Consider the following 18,805-nt stretch of genomic DNA (forward strand, 5'->3'; position numbering starts at 1 on the left):
TCTTGTTTTTTTTTAATCAAGTTTATTGTCCGTATGCAGCTATCTAGCTATGACAGACATGAAGTCGAACGTAGCCCTGATGAGGGCTTACTCCTCAACACAGAGGAGAGTATAAAAACCTTAGTGTATATGCCACCGCTCCGACGATAATGATCCTAAGTCGTTATCAGGTACATAGATTTTATGAGTACATTTGTAGCCTTAGTACGGCTTAGTCTCTTCGTTATGTGACGACAATCCTCGTCAAGTCGTTGCGTGTTTTGTGGATTTTTATGGCATCCACAGGCCACGTTATGGCTGTTATCGACTGCCATGAGCCGGGTCGGACCGCAGCAGGATTCGAACCTACTTGCATTCGTTGCCCACCAAGCTGTTCGAAAGCCGGTGTTTGACTGATGCACTGCCAGACGCTTGACCACTGCGCCATGCGGGCTCGAGTTCTTGTTGCGCCAAGCTGGAGGATGGGAAAATCGCAGCCGAGAATTTCCCGGGCTCAGAACACTTCAAGTTTGGCATCAATAACGCGTGGATGAAGCTGGATAGTTATTACAATATGCTGGATGAGACTCCGATATATTACGCGGCGCTAACTCTGCATCCAGCTTTCCGCTGGAGGTGGTTTGAGAAGCAGTGGAAATCCCGGCCCGACTGGGTCAACAACGCCAAGAGGAAGGTCCAAGAGGTATGGGATCATGAGTATCGTGACCGTGAAGATGGGTTGACGCGGGTGGTACCGGCTAAGGGTGCTCGCGAAGAGCCACCACGGAAGAGGCAACGGCTTTATCTCAACAGCTTCCAGCAATTCAGTGAGGGTGGTAGGGAGCGACCAACGTCGCAAGACTCTAGTGAGAACGATGATCCGTATGATTCCTTCGATTTTGACGAGGAGTACGACGAGTGGCAACAGACCAAGGACAAAACTGACCGTGTGTGCACCGATCCAATCGCATACTGGCACGAGAAGAGAATCCGATACCCGCGGCTCTCTCGAATGGCATTGGATTTTCTCACGGTACAGTCGATGTCGGCGGAGTGTGAACGCCTCTTTTCTGGGGCAGGACGTATGGTGACGCCCTGCAGAAACAGGTTAGATGCGCGTACGATTTCGATGAGCCAAGTGTTGCGAAGTTGGCTGGCGGCAGGGCTGATTGAGGAGCTTGACCCATTGTTCGTACCGGCAACCGGAAAGATGGAGACTCGCGAGGTCAAGGACAGCTCGGGCGAGGATACTGGTAATGCCAGTGATCAGACCAGCGAGTGGTTGTGATGTCCAGAATATAAATAGTCCTGGGCAACTCCACTCAGCATCACATTCTCGGGATAGCGTTATTATGTCCACGGTGTACAGACACTCCACGTCTTCAAATCCGTGGATCTACACTTCCACTCCATAATCCCCGTTCGTGTAATTGATTGAGTTGATCGGAACCCTGCTTGTCTCCACACCTGTTGTGCTCACTGTCATGCCGTGTCAGATTTCGGTTCATGTTGTCGGCCGTCATGCGGATGCTACGCTTTGTGTTGTCGCCGCTGCCGAGTGCGATGGATGCGTCGCTGCAGAGGACTGTACGTTGGAACAGCCGGGTACCTAGAAGGCCCTTGGCGTCAACTATATCGGCACAGCCATGACAATACCCTCCCAGCTGGCTTGTGTCGCCATGTTGTTGCTTCAGTCGATGAGACTGCGCGATTACTTCACTATTCAAGGCTATTTCATCTGGAAAGATCGTTGGTCTAAGCACAATCGACTAGCTGTAAAGGGCCCCGAGATACGGTCTATATGATACGCACGCGCCTTCGGAAAAGAAGGAAAGGTATGAAGATGGGGCCTGGCAGAACACCAGGCATCGAGCTCGGGGGCGTGAATCTCGGTACCCGTCCCTCCACCAAGACCGCGTACCGACTTGGGGTTACTTATGCACTTTCTGAACTATCAATCGGCCAATAAAGGGTATACTGGGGCATAGAAGAAACCTAATAGGTTGGTATTTTTGCCAGCTTAAGATCACGCCGTGACAGCAGTCGGTGGCTCGGGTTTCTGGCCGGACCCGACATTACTTCCGTTCCTTTGTCTCCGCAGGCAGCCACTTATGAGATGCCCCACTCGAAAAGTCACCCAACCAATGGCCAAGTGAGGGGTGGCTCTAAGCCGGGCTGTAAATATCCGTGGAACTGAGTTCATAAAACGTTGCTATAGCAAAGAAGATCAGCTATTACAAGCACCTCCCCAACAGCAGTATTCTTAACAGCCCGCCAATTAAATTTTATCCGACATGCACGGGTCGTGGCAATATGAACCCTCCTCGATCAACGTTAATAAAATTTTCATAGATTCCTCAAGTCGGTACGACTACATAGTACAGTTAGTGTACTTACCATCATATCTCGTAGATACGAGGATTTACTGTCATGAAAACATGTGGATACATTAGTCCGACTGTACTCGGTAACCATGGTTCCGTGAATATTTTATGTCATATACAATGCCCCATCTAGGCAAAGGATAACAAAGTAGTCACTGCACAAATATAAAGAGCGAGGCGCAACCTTGAAAACATATCTGAATTCCACGCTCGACATCATTTTCTCTACCTTTGGATATTTGAAGCACAGCAAACCATCGTTTAGTGGTTTCAAAATGCCAAAAACGTGTCACAAGCTGATTGATGTGATGAGCACCGTGCTCCGAGGAAGGGACTTCGCTGTGTCCACTCTACAAGCAGTCGGGATAGGCTTGATAGGGGTAAGTGTACCGGCCGTCCAAAGACAGGTTACAGCACTAACTGTTCGCATAGGTTCTCGCCTACAACGCCATTGTCATTATCTACAGGCTGTACTTCGATCCTCTCTCCAAGTTTCCAGGCCCTAAGCTTTATGCTATCTCAAACCTACCGTATCTTTTCCAAGACAAGATTTTGGGCACCTGGGTGAAGAGCACGACAAAGATCCATGCCAAATATGGGCCCATAGTCAGGATTGCACCGAATCGCTTGGCTATGGATGGATCTATAGGCTGGAAGGAGATTTTTATGCGTCGACCGAATCTACCCGAGTTTGGAAAGTCGACCGAATTCTACGGTGTCGGAAAGCTTGGCATCTTCCCAGCCGACCGAGAGGACCACCGGCGACAGCGCCGCGCGATGTCTCACGCCTTCTCTGCCGCCGCCTTGCAAGATCAAGAAGAGTATGTCAAGGGCTATGTTGATATACTAATGCAGCGCATGCAAAACTACGCTGCTGAAGGCAAGCCTGTTGATGTTACCCGGTGGTATAATTACCTGACTTTCGACATCATCGGCGAGCTGGCTTTCGGCGAGCCATTCGGGTGTTTGAAGGGGAGTGACTACCACCCACTTGTCGCAATGATCTTCGGCGGCATTAGGGCGCAGGCAAGGTACTTGTTCGTCAACAGCTTTGCCGTGTTACGCCCTTTGATCATGTTGATGATCAGCAAGGAAGATATACGGAAGCGGAATGAGACTTTCGCGTTTTCGAGGGAGAAGACGGAAAGACGGCTTGCGCTGGGAACTGATACTCGCAAGGACTTCATAACATATATATTACGGAACGATAAGGGGGAGGGATGACGCATGAAGAGACAATAGTCAATGCGAGGGCTTTCATCGTCGCCGGCAGCGAGACAACCGCCACGGCACTTTCAGGCTTTACCTTCCACATCACGCGCACGCCCGAGGCCTACCAGCGGCTCGTAGCCGAAATACGCTCGTCGTTCGCGTCGGAGGGGGAGATAAACATGAGATCGACAGGGGCGTTACCGTATCTGCATGCTTGCCTCGAGGAAACCTTGCGAATATTCCCACCAGCTTCGGAGACTCCGCCACGGATTTCCCCTGGGTGCGAGATTGCTGGAAAATTCATCCCCCAAGGCGTAAGTCCACAATGAGTCATCCCTGGAGGGTGCAGAAGCTTTACTAACTTGAAAATTCGTAGACATACATTACAGTCTATCAATGGGCCACCTATCATAACCCGACAAACTTTGCGGACCCCGAAACCTTCATTCCGGAACGCTGGCTGCCGGAGACGCACCCGCTCTACGACGCCCGCTTCGAGTCAGACAATAAAGCGGCATTCAAGCCTTTCTCGGCCGGCCCCCGGGACTGTGTCGGAAAGAACCTGGCTTACGCAGAAATGCGCCTTGTAGTGGCGCGACTCCTCTGGAACTTCGACATCTCGGCACTTCCCGGGCAAGATAGTTGGGAGTCCCGGCAGCGAATCTTCACTGTGTCCGACAAAGGTCCTCTCATGATCAAGCTCACGCCGAGCAGTATCTGATAAACGAGGTTGAGAGAAGCTGGCCTTGGAACTATCTTCTTCTTTTGTATGGCCTAGGAGTAGGTGCGAGTAAGTCAAGTTACGATACCTCTAGAGACCAATAACTCCAGGGCCAAAACCGAGAGGGTAGCTGTCATTTGCGTACATGATTCTATTCGAGGATATGTCACCACCTATCGTTGTCTTACTTCATTGCTCATTGTAAGGGTCTAGGCTGTGTGCCACCATTTAACTACTATCTCTACTATTATAAGGGTCTAGACTGAGTGCTAGAGTCTAACGTCTATTATTCCTATGAACAAGAAGATTCCTCTAGGGAAAGATGGATCCTCTTCAACTATCGTGCGAATGGCTACTGATCTGTACACATGCCTTTGCTCTTCTGTATCTTGCTCGTAGTTTCTTGTAGGTTCGATGAGGACCGTGCTGTCCATCAGTGGTTTGGACCCTGAGTCCTATTGACAGGGATTCATTCCATTACAGCTATGAACAAGAAGACTTCTCTGAATGTGAAGGATCTCCCTTAACGAAGCTAATGCACCCTCCAAGGAGGAGAAAACCCACCTACTATAGCTTTTCAATTGAAGTCAATGCATCTAGGTGGGGTGGAGGAGTGTATTGTTAAAATGCCTTGGAAGGAGAGCAAGGTGGGCGAAGGATAATGGAATATGCAACTCACTGAGAGCCTTGGCCCCAAAACTGGTATTTGTGTGGCCCGATTCGTGCGGTGCTGTAATGAAGCAGCAAGCATGGATGCGAGCCCAGCACGGTTTGGTGGCTGGGCTGTCAGGCGCGGAGTTGGGCTTTCCAGCTGGGAAGTACTGATCCATAACCTACACGTATGAGCAGAGGCGACGTTCTGGACAAAGTACGACTTGTGAAGCATAGCCATGCAAGAGCCGATTAGCAGCATCCGACTCGGAGCAGACGTGGCGGAGGGTCGAAGTGAGCCTGCACCGAAAGCGGCCGACAGCGTGTGATTTCGGATCTTTGGCCTATTCGTGAGCAAGCGGCTCATCTGCAGCTGCCGTCAGTCCGGACTCTACGCGTGGGACGTACCGCCGTGTTCTGGCGTGGATTCTGACTCAGAGGCATTCCATCCTATGGTCCTCAGTCGAGCGCCAGATCAGCAGAACGAGATGGACCGGGGCTGGGATCCGGTTCTGGATTAGCACTGCTTCCCACACCCGAACGGCTCCAGCACCGCTTCCGCCCCCGCGCGTGAACAGCCCTTTCGGTGCTGGTTCTGGGTCGCTGATTTAGACGCTGGATGGTTTCGGCGCGCCACTGACCGACCCGTTCCTGAGCCAGTCTAGATGTCTGCAGAATTGCGTGGGCGACATTGTGACCAAGGACCGGAAAGAGCGCGTGAGGATGTTCATACCCCCGGAGAGGCGAAGCAGCAAGGTCTCGCATCGTCGTGGACCAGTTCTGGGGTGCGTCCGTTCCGGCGAACGTCCATTCGACTTTCGGCCTCCTCAGAGCCAAGCGCAGTTGTTTCCACCCCAGATGAACACGGGCAGACATTGCACTGGCGAACGAGCACGAGCGGTTCCGGCGGCGGCATGTCCACCGCAGTACGCCTTGACGAGTACGTGTTGCCAAACCACATGGATCTATGCAGTCCGTGCTACAATACGAGAGCGAGTGACCGCACGAGCGCGGAATCAGGGCGCAGGGTCATGGAAAACTACGGGCGGCGGCGACGATTTGCCATTCAAGAAGCACGGCGAGGGAAAGGGTAAAGTGCCATGTATGTACGTAAGTATGCACCAATACATTATATTCATCTATTCTATTCGCGTCTCTGCATTGGCTCTGCTCACGGGGTCGGGACTGCCGGATCCGCGCGAACAGGTTCGTAGCCAGCACCACGTACAGGCGCAGAGGCCGGCTTCGCTGGCCGCACTGCCACTAGCAGGTGCAGGGAAAAACCTCGGTACATGAGATGCTCGAATGTAGGAGGAAAACCCGGGTGGCCAAGGCGGCAGGAGATGACTCGAACTGCGGACGCCAGAGCCAGGCCCGATGCCCCTCTGCAGGAGATAACTCGACCGCATGAGGGAGACCGAGCAAAAAGACCATCAACCAGCCCGACAGGAGTCAGTTCAAGCTTCTGGACAACACAGGCGGGAGTCAGACAAGCTGCAAGCAGGAGTCTGTTCAAGCCGCAAGGCGCCAAGAGGAGTCTGTTCAAGCTGCAAGGGTGGCCGGCGCTCCGGGTGGAGGCGCGAAGAAGGAAGAGAAAACTACTGACAATGGTGGGAGGCAGGTCACCCTTATATACCCGCAGCGCGCCGCCAAGACCCACGGGTCGGTGGCCCTGTCCGTCACGAGCTACTATCCATGCGCTGGCTTTGGACCGATTCTGGTGCTGCTTGTCGGGGGCCGGGGGTCCAGGGAAGCCCAGCCCCCATACGGCGCAAACGGTGCCCTCCTGGTTATCCGGGTGATCAGGTTCGACCGTTTCAGCGCGGGCGGCCGTTGGGACTCTTTCTCGCCTCCCCTTGACCGCATTTAGGCGTAGGTAGCCAAAGCTGCCCTTTCGCCTGCTTCCGGTCCAAGATCTATTCCTGCATCTATGCCTCTTCTTCGCCTTCCTGGGCCATGTTTGTCCCTCTTCCCTCTTTCACACCTTTCGTTACCTTCACTTCCTCCCTTACTTCCTCCTTACTTCGCTCTCGCTCCCTTTCTCGCTCCCGTCCCCCTCTCGCCCATTCCACCGCCCTCTCTCTTTCCCTCGCCCTCTCTCGTTCCCCGTCCGTCTCGTGCCTTCGCCCTCTCTCTCCTCTCTCTCTCCCTCTCTCTCCCTCTCTCTCCCTCTCTCTCCCCTCTCTCTCCCTCTCTCTCCCTCTCTCTCCCTCTCTCTCCCTCCCTCTCTCCCTCTCTCTCCCTCTCTCTCCCTCTCTCTCCCTCTCTCTCCCTCTCTCTCCCTCTCTCTCCCTCTCTCTCCCTCTCTCTCCCTCTCTCTCCCTCTCTCTCCCTCTCTCTCCCTCTCCTCCCACTTCCCCTCATTCCTCCTCTCTTTTCCCTGCCCTTCTTTACTTCACATCAATTTCTTGCTGCCACTACGCTTACCTACTTTACGCTCAGTGTCTGATACACCTCACTCTCGTATTCCACCATTAGGCTACTCCACCATCACATTACCAGCCAGCGAAATAGGCCCGCCGTCGCACGATGCGCTCAACGCCGGCTGCGTGACTCGAATTCCCCAACAGTATCCGGCCGCAATCCCTGCAACCTCGAGGCGCGACGGCCGCCATTTCTCGGCCGCAACGGAACGGTCGTCACATAGTAAACCTACCTGGGCCGTCGATGGCATCGCCAGGAAGACCCTATCGGTGCGTTTGGGCCTCATAGCCGCATGCAGTGGGGAGTACCTATTGTACATTCTATGCGGGGGGATTTGATCGGAAGCCGCAAGGCCACAGTCACCACCATGGTCCGGCTGCTCACATACCAGGCGAGTGACCCAATGTCTAAGTAGCAATGCAGGAGATTTGGCCAGCTACGCAGGAGTTCGCATTTTACTCTGCTATCCCTCTACTAGCGCCCTTCGAAGATGTCGCATGGCGTCCTACCTATTTCGCTCGGCTGTTCTGGCATAGTGACGGCAAGTAGACTAATGGCTGCCTCAACGGACTGGGGTGACTGGCTCCGATGTTGGCTCGTTCTGATTCCTAACTAATGCACCTTGACGGCCGATTTCTCTGCGATTTGTTTCCTAGAGTATCCAAGCGCCTGCATTGATGGACTAGTGGCGATGGGTACAATGGGGCTTCTGTATGCTCCATTTACCCCGGCCATGGCTTGCTAGTGAGACTTGTCGCGACCCATAAGATAGCCCTGCCGGCAAACCAGTCGCCCCGCACCCAAATGGGTCGGTCAGAGCTGGAGCCGGCCCAGTTAACTCTAATGCAACTTCCATTCTCTTGCCTCCAACATAGTGACGAAATAACAACAATGACAGCGCGGATGATGAACAGTCGAGCAGCTGCTGAGGGTGAAGCTCCAAGCCGCTTCGTTAGTGTTCTACTCGTACAGTGCCATACCGCAACACGATGATCGACCCAATGATTGATCGTCACTGGATGCAGGCATAACCGTGACGGCCGCTGATTGGGTTCCGGCTACGTGGAACGCAATTTCGCGGCCAGCATCAGCGTGCCACTATTTCCGGCTGGCTCGGCCTGGAAGGATTCCAGCTTACCTTGGCACGATGAAACCAACAGAGGCCACGGGGTCGGACCATCGGACCATCGGACCATCGAGACGGTCTTGGAGATGTGGCCACACCAGCGGCAGAGGGCTAGGAACGACTTCTCTTCAAGAACGCCCTATGGAAGGACATTAACGCCCGGATTGCAGCAGCATTGGCTACGACGCCCACGGGTGGCACGGTCCAAGAATAAACGGACCGGTTAATGGACGTCGTCCTAGAAGCAGTGCACGCGCTGACTCCTAAAGCCAAGCCATCGCCGTACGCGAAACGATGGTGGACGACAGACCTAACGCAACTCCGGCACATCTTCACATACTGGAGATTCCGAGCCAGGACCGAGAGAAGGGCGGGCTGTACCAGGAATGGCATAGAATCGACGGCGAAGGCAGCTGCAAAGCAGTACCACGAGGCCATCCAACAGCAAAAGAAAAAGCACTGGAATGAGTTTCTCGCCAACAACAACAACATCTGGAAGGCAGCAAAGTATCTCAAAGCGGGCTTCCTGCCCCAGTTGAAATGGATGCCGCTGGCCTTGCCGGCTCGTGTCATGCGTGTATTGAGGGTGGCGCGCTGCTCCGGCGTCTGGTCGGCGAGGCGCTCGTTGGCGAGCTCGAGCTTGTCGATGCTGTGCGGATAGGGATTGTATTTCAGGTAGTACGGGGCCCAGGTAACGTCGAATGTGTCATCTTTGCCGCCCGGGTAGGTTTTCTGGTAGAGAGCTATGACGGCGTCGAGATTCCGCTTGGCTATGTAGCACCACTGTGGCCGCGCGTCGTCTAGTCAGGCTTGGGGTTCTGCAGTTGGGTCTCGGGTCTTGAGTCTGGGGTCCAGGGCCAAGAGCAGTCTCTTGATGGTGGTTTTGATATGATAATGAAATAACTCACCGCGCAGACAAAGTCCGAGATGAACTGAATCTTGATGACTGCCATCTCGGCTGGGCGGGTTTCGGGGAAGAAAATGGATGGATCAGCCCTACAGGCTTGGGAGGGGCGGCGCGCAATCCTTGTAGGCGAAGAATATGGAGAGCTCCAGGGCATTACAGGCCTGTGGAAACAAATCAGGTAGGCGGGGTGTTGGCTTCAGTCGTCTAAGTCCAGAGTAGGTCCACGAACAATGGTTTTGACCGCAGGGCAACTTAAGAAACTCGAAATTGAGGAGAGAGCAACCTACATCTTGGTTCTGTTACGTTACGTTGTTGTTTCGGTAGGGCATGAGATTGCGGAAAAAGGAAGAAAGAAAGAAAGCGGCAGCGGACATGAAGATGCTCAGCCATCCATATAGTGGCAATCAAGGCAGCTGGAGGTGCCAGGGGGGGGCGTTGTGCTCGCACACCCTCATCACAGGGCAGTAACTGAGGCACTAACCTGAAGTAGTAGGTGTTAGTGTTGGCCCGAAGGCCTTAGGACCGAATCGGCCAGTGGTCGTGCATGGACCATTAATTAATACAGTGTTCCCACGTCAAGAACAGATTGCATCTGCGCAGACGGCTTGGGGTTTGTACAATTGGCTAAGGTGCGTATCTTGTCCCACGGCGCTTCTGTTATACTAACCCATGTAGTTTACATGCCTTTTTCTACGAGAGCAAAGCCATCGACTATCTCCGATCATACCAGTCCCAGGCGACGAATGGAGACGCGAGACTGTATCTGGCCTTGATTGGCCTAAGCATTCTCTCCCGCCTTGGATGGGGCGCGCATTTCCCGCGCTATGTACGCTCTGTGTCCTCGCACAGGAGATAGCAGCCGTATACTTCATTGATCGGGAGAAACATCCTCAAGTATCCCTCGCCTTCGCTGAATCCAAATACCAAAAGCTTCTCGAATGGGCAGCGACATTAGGACCGGGACTCCTTAGGTGTGAGAAAAACACGCCGATTGGCACTCTAACTTTCCAGTAAGCGACGCTGTCGGACTGAAAAGGCCATGCTATCGCTGTTCAGATAATTAATGATGCCACAGTATGTACCTCCACACTATCATCCTCACCATTTTCCGCCCCTTTCTCCAGAGTCCGCAGCGAGACCAAAGGCTGCGGTTTATTTCTGCCGAGAGCTCTCCTAGTGCCATTTACACCGCTTCGGTCACCCATATGAAGGGCATAGTCCTTCAGCACCACATCCACCATCACGGCAAGCTATTCTCCACTTTCGCCTACGCTGGATACATGCAGCTGTGCAGCGCCATAGCAGGGACGAGCGATAACACGGAGAGCCAATGGCACGAGCAGCAGCTCTACTTTGACGTCTGCATGTGCTTCTTTCAGGATGCGACCCTCCAACACGCCATAGCCACGCCCATCGCACAGGGTCTCCTGCACATGGCGCTGGAAAGCGGCCTCATCCTGGCTTCCGAGATACGCGATGCCCTGCGGCGCCTCGAAGAGCGTGGAAAACACCACTGCTCGCCGCTCCAGACCAGCGGCACGTCCTCTTCGTCTTACTTCTCAACGGTGCACCAGGCGCACATAATTGTCGACTTCGAGCTCGCCGTCGTCGACGTCCGCGCCGCGCGAGCCCACATAGAGTGAAGAACCTAGCGGACGGTATAACCAAGAAATAGATCTGACAATCTCTCTCTTAATCATCCTTTCCCGGCTTACGGCTTGATACGAGCCACTGGACGCTGATTAATTACCATGCCATACGAACCTGGCGACTGACGTCTCACAGCATCCCTTCTTCCACAAATCAGATACTGTATTGTCCGATTTATTTGGACTCGTGCGTGCAAAACAGACCACTTCGGCCCATAGCTCGGCTGAGATACTCATGTGCAGATAAGGTATGCACCCGAGGATTTAGCAGGGCTTTGTAGCCAGTTCGTCTGAATGCAAGAATATGCTAGAGACTACAGATTTGCTTAATATTACACTCTTCCATCCACATCATGACTGGACAAGCTCCGGCTAGCTTGTAATGGGAATTGTATTGCTTCCTCGCCCAGATTGCATAGTATAATAGTGAACATATAACCGAGACGCCATAGATGAGGATATTCCAATTCATTAGATTCGGTGCTGGGATGGGTGCCGGTGGAAAGAAAGTGTAGATAAAGGCCATGACGGAAACATGACGGAGATTATGTTGATAGGTAGGCCCCGTCCACCTAAGGCGAATTTGTTAGAAAGGAGTGGTTGGTCGGCAAGCCAGCGCCAGAGGATGCAAGAGATGCTTCATATGTAGCTGGTCAGAGAAGCGTTGGTACCGAGCAATGTGATCGAGTCCAGTGCAACGGGGACCCGATAGCTATCAATGATAATAGAACGGTTATCACTGGTGGATTCAACTCTTCCCTCGTGAGGCCAAGTTTCTCTCATATTGCTAAGAACATGTTGAGATCCGCTTGAAGTGGACTGGATGGTGAAGAGGTCAACTTGAAAACCTCGATGGTTCGTGACAGGATGTCGGCCAGCAGTTCACGAGGGATAAATCCTGAGAGATCTCATCCTGAAATGGGGGCCGAGCAAAGAAGATTGCCCCATTGCCTGAGTAGTCTCGTCAGTGTTGCCAGCAGAGGAATCGAGTGAGTTCGAAGACTTACACGTGAGCTGTTATAAACAAATTAGTTGCCAAAAGGCGATGTCGAGGATTTAGTTAATCAAGCCACAGTGTCGCGTGCCTGCTCTGATTCGGTCTCGCCTTCGTTCAAGTCTATTTCGCTTTCATAATCAGGTTCGCGATAAGACTGTAAAGCTGCCCACCAACAAGCGATGAAGTATGCCATAAAAAAAACAAGGCAACAGATAGCGATTGGCCGTGCTACCTGCTGGTCCTTTGTGTCACGGTCAAAATAATCAACCATCAATACAGGTAGTAAAGCTTCATTTCCGATATTCTACCAACAATTCTACGGCAGGTCCCCCATACTACGTAGCACATTCCGTGCTAGCTTGTCGAGATCGTCAAGTGCTGCGTAGTCATGCATATCTCTGCCGTTTGTTCTCAGAATAAAAGACCTGGCTTGCCTCTCGCTTGCCATGACTTCCCTCGCGACTTTCCATCTCGGCCGACTCTGCAAACACCATCAGTGGGCTGATCTGGGGAGCGACAGAGCTCGGCTGCCGTGCGGGCATCGACAACCATGCGCGGGCTGAACGGGTATCGTCGAATAGCGACCATTCAGCCATTTTGACACAGAATTGGCGAAGCCAAGTTATCGTGGCACGATGATGATGCCCTTCCAGCGAACGGTTTGTGTAGTATTCGAGAAGCAGTGCACAAAGTTCCTGGATATTGGGATATTGTCTCAATAGCGTCTCTCTATTGCGCCTGTCCTTGCGAACTCCCTTGCGAACTCTCTAAGCGACAAGCCGAATATCCTCAAGTTCGAAATCTGGAGGCTGCGCTCCTTTGTCGAGCAGCAGCTTCGCGAGCGCTGGTCTACCATGGTGCGTGGAAAGAGCATGCGCTATAGGCGTCATGCCCAAACCATCCACCTGCTCAATGTTGATCTGGGAACAGTGGAGTAGACACTCAGCTTCCCATTCGGATCCGTTCCCCATAAGCCAGGCCAGCAACGATGGCCCAGAGCTGTTGTAACCCCTCTGTATATTAGGGTTGGCCCCACGCTGAAGGAGCTTAGTCACGAGCGCGCGGCGTGACTGACGAGCCTGGGTCGTCTGTTCGGGCACCCATACGCCACATGCTACCTCCAAAGGCCGAATTTGCCACTCACGGGTACCGCCATTGGCGTCAGCCTCACGGTCTAGGAGCTCGTCCGCCAGCTCCCAATGCTCTAGCGCGCAAGCCAAGCCTAGAAGACTGGTATCTAGTCCTCGAAAGGAAGTCATATGGTTGACGTCCGCACCTAGCTTGGCGAGCAACGCTATGATCTCCCTGGTCGATGTGCGTGACGCAACGGCATATACTAAAGCGGTATCACCGTTTTCGTCTCTGCTGTTGATAGCTGCACCCATCTGCACAATGCGTTCGATAATATCGGGGTAGGGCAAGGCAGCGGCAAGATGAAGGGCCGTTCGTTGGTCCACGGCTTCTTGGCTTTGGGCTGGGGACGCTCCTAGGCTGAGCAGGCGCTTTGCCGCTTGGTGATGTCCTCTTGCAAGCGCAATAAACAAAGGCGGCGACGAGTGTAGTTTAGTGCCTGCAGCCCCAGTGGTATCGACTGCATCGACAGAAAGGCCCTGTTGATGTAGGAAGGAGATCACCTCCTGATAGCCTAAAAAAGCAGCGAGCCCCATCAGCGAACAATAGATCGACTGGTGGTTCAAAGCACGAGTTGGCCAGCCTGAACGCACAAACGTCGGGCTGGGGTCTTCAATGTCTGTCTCTTCAAACAAGTCGAACCTTGCGCTGGCTCGTTCAGCCCTCTTGAGGGGAGCGAATGATCGCTTCTTCGTCAACCTCGAAGCGGATTGCTGTGACGATCCTCTCACATAGATGTGGGTAATCCTGGACAGCTCGCCTATAGAATAGCGGAACGAGTAACTCGTACAAATCGCGGCAAGTAAGCAACAGCCCGCGTACTGCGTCTTCGTCGCCCTGGCGTGCGATGACGGCGAAAATATCGTGTGGTAATAAACAGTGATCCATTGTCAGCTTCGTGTGGGCTGGCGAGTGACAACGGAAGATTGCCTGTAAAATTCAAGGGGAAAGATGTCCCAACAACACGGAACAGACTAGAGGAGACAGTGCTCTACTTATACTCGGCAGGTGCCTATGTGGCTTAGACAGCGGAGTCCTGCAGAGCAGGGGATTATGCAGGCCTCATACTCGAGCCAGGTTAGTGTACGCATATCATGAGGCCTTTATTAAGGATAGAGGAGGTCGTCTAGCCTCGATGAGAATATGCAGCCGGAAAAGGGGCCTTGCCCAGTGTTGTCAACCAACCAAACCAACCACCTAACGACGATTGGTGGGTTGGTGCTATATTCTGAGCCCTCGTGGTTGGTTGGTATATTAGGGTGATGTTTTCAATTGCCCGCTGGGTAGATGCCTATCTGATTAAATATAACACCTAACCTTAGGGAAAAGAGTATATCCTACATAACCGGCCTCCTGACAATGAATCTTCTTGTAAACCTCAGGCATACGGTCAGAGTTCAATATGTTCTGATCTACTTCACATAGCCCCGCTGCCACGTCTTTGCATGAGATACTGCCTGCACCCGCGTTACTCCCATGATACTGACAACCATGCAGCCCCCCTAAATCATGTTCTCCAATATCGATATCAGGTGGCCATGGCACATCATCAAGACTGAATTCATTAGCCTCGATACTTGCTGCCGGGTTCCATGAACAAATCTGGCTGTAGTTCTGGCCTGAAGGAACACGTTCTTGTTCAAATACCACCCAAGACCTTTTAATCACATGGCTTCGAGAAGGGTCTTCCACCGAATACTTGAAAACGACGAATACAGCATGGTTCCGCTCCGGTTGCTGTGGGTAGACCACCACCACCTTTGTTGATGTAACATCAGGGCCTCTTGTAGTGACGACGACTGTGGGCCTAATCGTGACAGCTTCATCCAAAGCTGAAGATATTTGGGATGATGCGGGTGAAATAGGGTATATCTGTCTTGTTATTGATGTGGTAGATGATAATGTAGATAATGTAGGGATAGAGAGTTGGTGGGAGCACACAGCCATTGCGGAAACTACAGGACCACAGCTCAGGTTAGGTAGGAATTAATGAGATATGCAGCTTATATATAAAAAAACAGCCACCTGTACTGGTCTTTCAGCTCGGTGGGCTTCTCTACCAGCCCTAGAACTCTCCCCGCACGCTCGTCCAATGCGCCCAATACAACGCAAAGCTCCCACGGTGGAACACCATTAGTACTGCCTGTATCGAAGGTTGACTGTTGTGACTGGGACCATTGCATCGAAGCTATTGTTGTTCGGTGAAAAACGCGGTTTAAGGGGTCTCGTCAGCCGCAGGAGAAAGCGTCTCTGCTACGTGAGGCGTTGGACTAGTTCAATTGCAAAGCACGGTTCCCTGCAATCCGACCATTACTGCCAGTTCTACTGCGCGTCTGCTCAGCCCAGTCCTGCTGGCAGCTACTGATGTGGTTCCAGAACCCATATTGGCAAGATGGATTTCGGTCCTGCTTCTCTTCGGCGCGTCTTGACGAGGATGAGTTTTTGCGCAGCAGAAGATTGGGCAGTTGGCCCAAAGTAGCGCGGGGTCGCGGACCGGCTCCACGCTGCTTTCTAGGCAACCTGGTCCGCTAATCGTGCTAGTGCGCCATAGCTACTCTTTTGACGCTGCGGTCCAACGAAGAATTCAGGACCAGAAACAGCCCGTGAAACTCTTCGAGCTGGTGCAGCAAAAAGAGTAAAGTAGAGTATACCAGTGTATGATTCTGGTCCCATTGCGAATGCATCGGAAACGGTCCAGTCGGAGACTACGGTCGGGCGAATCAAAACAGTTGGTTCCGCCTCCACGTCGCCAGGCTCCTGCATTCGTCGCGGCGGTCGTCTCACATGATTGTCCACTAATAACACCAATCCTGGCGCCGAGCCTCTGTGTGCTCCTCATGTCTGCACTGGTTTCCGCGTATCGTAGAATCTAAAGCTTCCCACCGCTCCGCAAGTGCCGTTCTCCACCTATCCAAAACGGCAGCAGTACCTCGACTATTCTTAGTCAGCCATCTGGTTCCGCTAAGTAGCATCCGGGAATGCCTTCCTCTGTGTTGAAACCTGTTTGCTCATGTCGTACATATTGGAAGCTATTGTACGGGTAATAGAGGTTGGTCTCCAATTCTTCCATGGTGTACCGGGGCAAGGACCGAATCCTCTCGTTTCTGACACAGATTCAACATCCCCTGTTGGTGTCCCATCCTGGTAGGCATGGGCCGTCTTAGCGGCAGCCACCTACAATACCGCACAGCACCTATCGGCGTCTTCTTGGAAACTGCTTAGGCTGGCGATGGCTAGATTCTAGTTCATCGGAAGCTTCGAAGTGGCCCCTATCTCCCTTCACTATGCCCAATTTGAGCACATAGCGCATATAGGACCCACTAACCTTGGGACTGCGCGCAGTTTATGGAACATAACGACAAGTCCGGTTGCAGCGCTCCTCGATGTAGTCGTAACATACACATACAGTATATATTCATGATGCCGTTAGTCTACATGCGCTTAACAATTTCCGACACCCCAAATCTTCAACATCATAGCATTGCAACAACATGGATGGAAATCGCCACCGCAAGCGACCAGTATGCCTTCCACTGCAGACCGCTAAGCTGAGCCGGCAAAGCACACGCAGTAAGGTCCGAGACCAATACATAGCTGTGCCTGCCGGCTCTTTCCCAAATTCTCATCAACATCCGCGATTAGTGGAGCACGACCAGTCTATCGCTTTTAGCAAAGAGACCTCGACGGAGCCACCGTTGGATGACACTGACGTGGTCAGTGATTGGCTTTCGTCTATTTCACCTATAAACTTCCAACCAATAGATGGCCACGCAAAAACAAGTGCCATGAAGGGTATTAAAAAGAGGGTTGTTGTCTCGAACATGGCCGCTTCGGCCTCTCAAGAGAACGACAGCTCGCCATAGACACTTATTGTGCGTTTAGACATTTGGAGCAAGAAAGATCTGATAAGAGGGCTGTGACGTCGTTCGGTCTGGAGAAATTGATAAAATACCTATCACATAGGATTCCACCATGTGAGGTGATGAATGACGTCCAAGAATACATCGCCACTGCATCGCCACTGCCATGATAGTACATTATAAGAAAAGGTCATTGGCCCAATGAAACAATCTTCTTCCGTAACCCGCCTCGCCTCGTTTATTAATAGGCTCCAAAATACGGCCACAGTCTATTCAGAAAATACCGCACTAGACATCATTGAACCCATTCTACTAGACCCTGAAAGCCGTACCGGAGCCTTCCTATCATTATTGTACGACATTCATCTAGCACTTCACTAGTCATTCCACTCTGCTACTCTCCTCTGCCTCCCACTGCGCATTGGCCTTTTCGATCTTCTCGTTGCATTTCTGCACAGTCGTTGACAGCCCGTCGATATGATACCGCAGTACGGCTAGCAGCGGAGTGACCTCCCCTGCTCAGCCCTCGGAAGTACAACGCCTCTTGCCGTAGTCTCCCGTTTTCTCGTGATAGCTCCACCAAGCGATCATGTTCGGTGGTAGGTGTCTTCAAGCTCTGCAGGTGGTCGGGGTGCATGTCGAAGGCCGTTGTCATGCCCCCAAGTCTGTGGATCTCAATGTCGACTAGGGTCGGGGAGTATGGAGGCTTCTGTGACTGATGTTTATGGGGTCTTTCTACCATCTCTCTGGAGGCAGTGAACGAAATGGAATCAATCTCTACAGTCTCGAATTGTAGCAGTAAAATAATGATTTCGATGAGAGCTGCAATGCATCCTATATACGGTGAAGCTTCGTTCTGTCAGGTTGGAGACAGTTGAAAAGCGCCTGTTTTGAACGCCTGCCGCCAGAGCCAGCTCAGACCGAGGATACACTAAGGGGCACCTTTGAATAAGTGTTGCTACCGTAGCCGTTCGGTTTCTTGAGCCGGATCGCCTCCTATTTTGTTTCTCAAGCCTCTCCGCTCCCATTGGGGCCCTACGGCTAAACTTTATCTCCCGTCGTGTGCCCGTACTTGCTCGTCGAATCGATCTTCAAGAGCTGTCTATCAATCAAGCAGGCGTTTGCGCCGAATAAAACACACCACCTCAATATGATTGTGCCAGATCACGCTACGTGTCTCTGTTTGTGTAGTTGCCATAGGCAAGGGGAGCCCACACAGATAGTGCAGCTGGCACATACGCTGTGTCCAGTAGTGGAAGCGGCATCACATAGACTGATGCTCAGGTGATCCTGGCCTGTGTTCATAGGTTGATCATTTAGATATATTTCACGTTGCAGCCTGGATGCTATAACCCCAGGTTTCTACATTGCCCCTCTGTATGAAAGTGTGAAACTTGGCTGCGATACCACGTGGGCCCTTGCCTCTCAGCGTCAGTCTCTTCCAAGTATTCTGTAACGCTGAGAGCTGGATACCTTCCTAATACAGCAACTTCACCGATACCGTCTGGTCCTGCCTGTGTGCTATAACTAGGGTCGTCAGGGCAGTTGGAACACCCGGAGCTGCACGGAGGACTATCGTTTGCTCACCAGCTTTACACCGCCACCTGACGTAAAGGGGTAATATGGCAAATATGCGAGCAAATCGAAGCAGGCTCTGTCAGTGTATCCCTAACTAGCTAAACAGGATGAAAGACCGCTCAAAATCAAACCATAGAAATACCTTAAGGCGATGAGGGTATAACTATTACCATATTCCCTTGCATA

General features: G+C 52.3%; 4 protein-coding genes across 4 annotated transcripts; 3 read left to right on the plus strand and 1 right to left on the minus strand.

Annotated features, from left to right (window-relative positions):
- Window positions 1-553: 553 nt before the first annotated feature.
- On the plus strand, window positions 554-1,267 carry PG998_014724 (restless-like transposase; the record flags this gene model as incomplete). Its single annotated transcript, XM_066881540.1, has 1 exon — window positions 554-1,267. One exon carries the CDS (start codon window positions 554-556, stop codon window positions 1,265-1,267), a length of 714 nt encoding a protein of 237 aa, XP_066723385.1.
- A 1,371-nt stretch (window positions 1,268-2,638) lies between these two features.
- On the plus strand, window positions 2,639-4,296 carry PG998_014725 (uncharacterized protein; the record flags this gene model as incomplete). The annotated part of the gene is made up of 4 exons (XM_066881541.1): window positions 2,639-2,743; window positions 2,796-3,394; window positions 3,616-3,889; window positions 3,952-4,296. The coding sequence occupies 4 exons, from the start codon at window positions 2,639-2,641 to the stop codon at window positions 4,294-4,296; spliced, it is 1,323 nt and encodes a 440-aa protein (XP_066723386.1).
- A 6,184-nt stretch (window positions 4,297-10,480) lies between these two features.
- Window positions 10,481-11,047, plus strand: PG998_014726 (C6 transcription factor; the record flags this gene model as incomplete). The annotated part of the gene is made up of 1 exon (XM_066881542.1): window positions 10,481-11,047. The coding sequence occupies one exon, from the start codon at window positions 10,481-10,483 to the stop codon at window positions 11,045-11,047; it is 567 nt and encodes a 188-aa protein (XP_066723387.1).
- Window positions 11,048-13,097: 2,050 nt separating this feature from the next.
- Window positions 13,098-14,069, minus strand: PG998_014727 (uncharacterized protein; the record flags this gene model as incomplete). The annotated part of the gene is made up of 3 exons (XM_066881543.1): window positions 13,098-13,138; window positions 13,195-13,928; window positions 13,972-14,069. The coding sequence occupies 3 exons, from the start codon at window positions 14,067-14,069 to the stop codon at window positions 13,098-13,100; spliced, it is 873 nt and encodes a 290-aa protein (XP_066723388.1).
- Between the last annotated feature and the right edge of the window lie 4,736 nt (window positions 14,070-18,805).

Source organism: Apiospora kogelbergensis (genome assembly GCF_038363985.1).
Source record: "Apiospora kogelbergensis strain CBS 113332 chromosome Unknown utg000013l_segment0_segment0, whole genome shotgun sequence".
NCBI classification, from domain to species: Eukaryota; Fungi; Ascomycota; class Sordariomycetes; order Amphisphaeriales; family Apiosporaceae; genus Apiospora; species Apiospora kogelbergensis.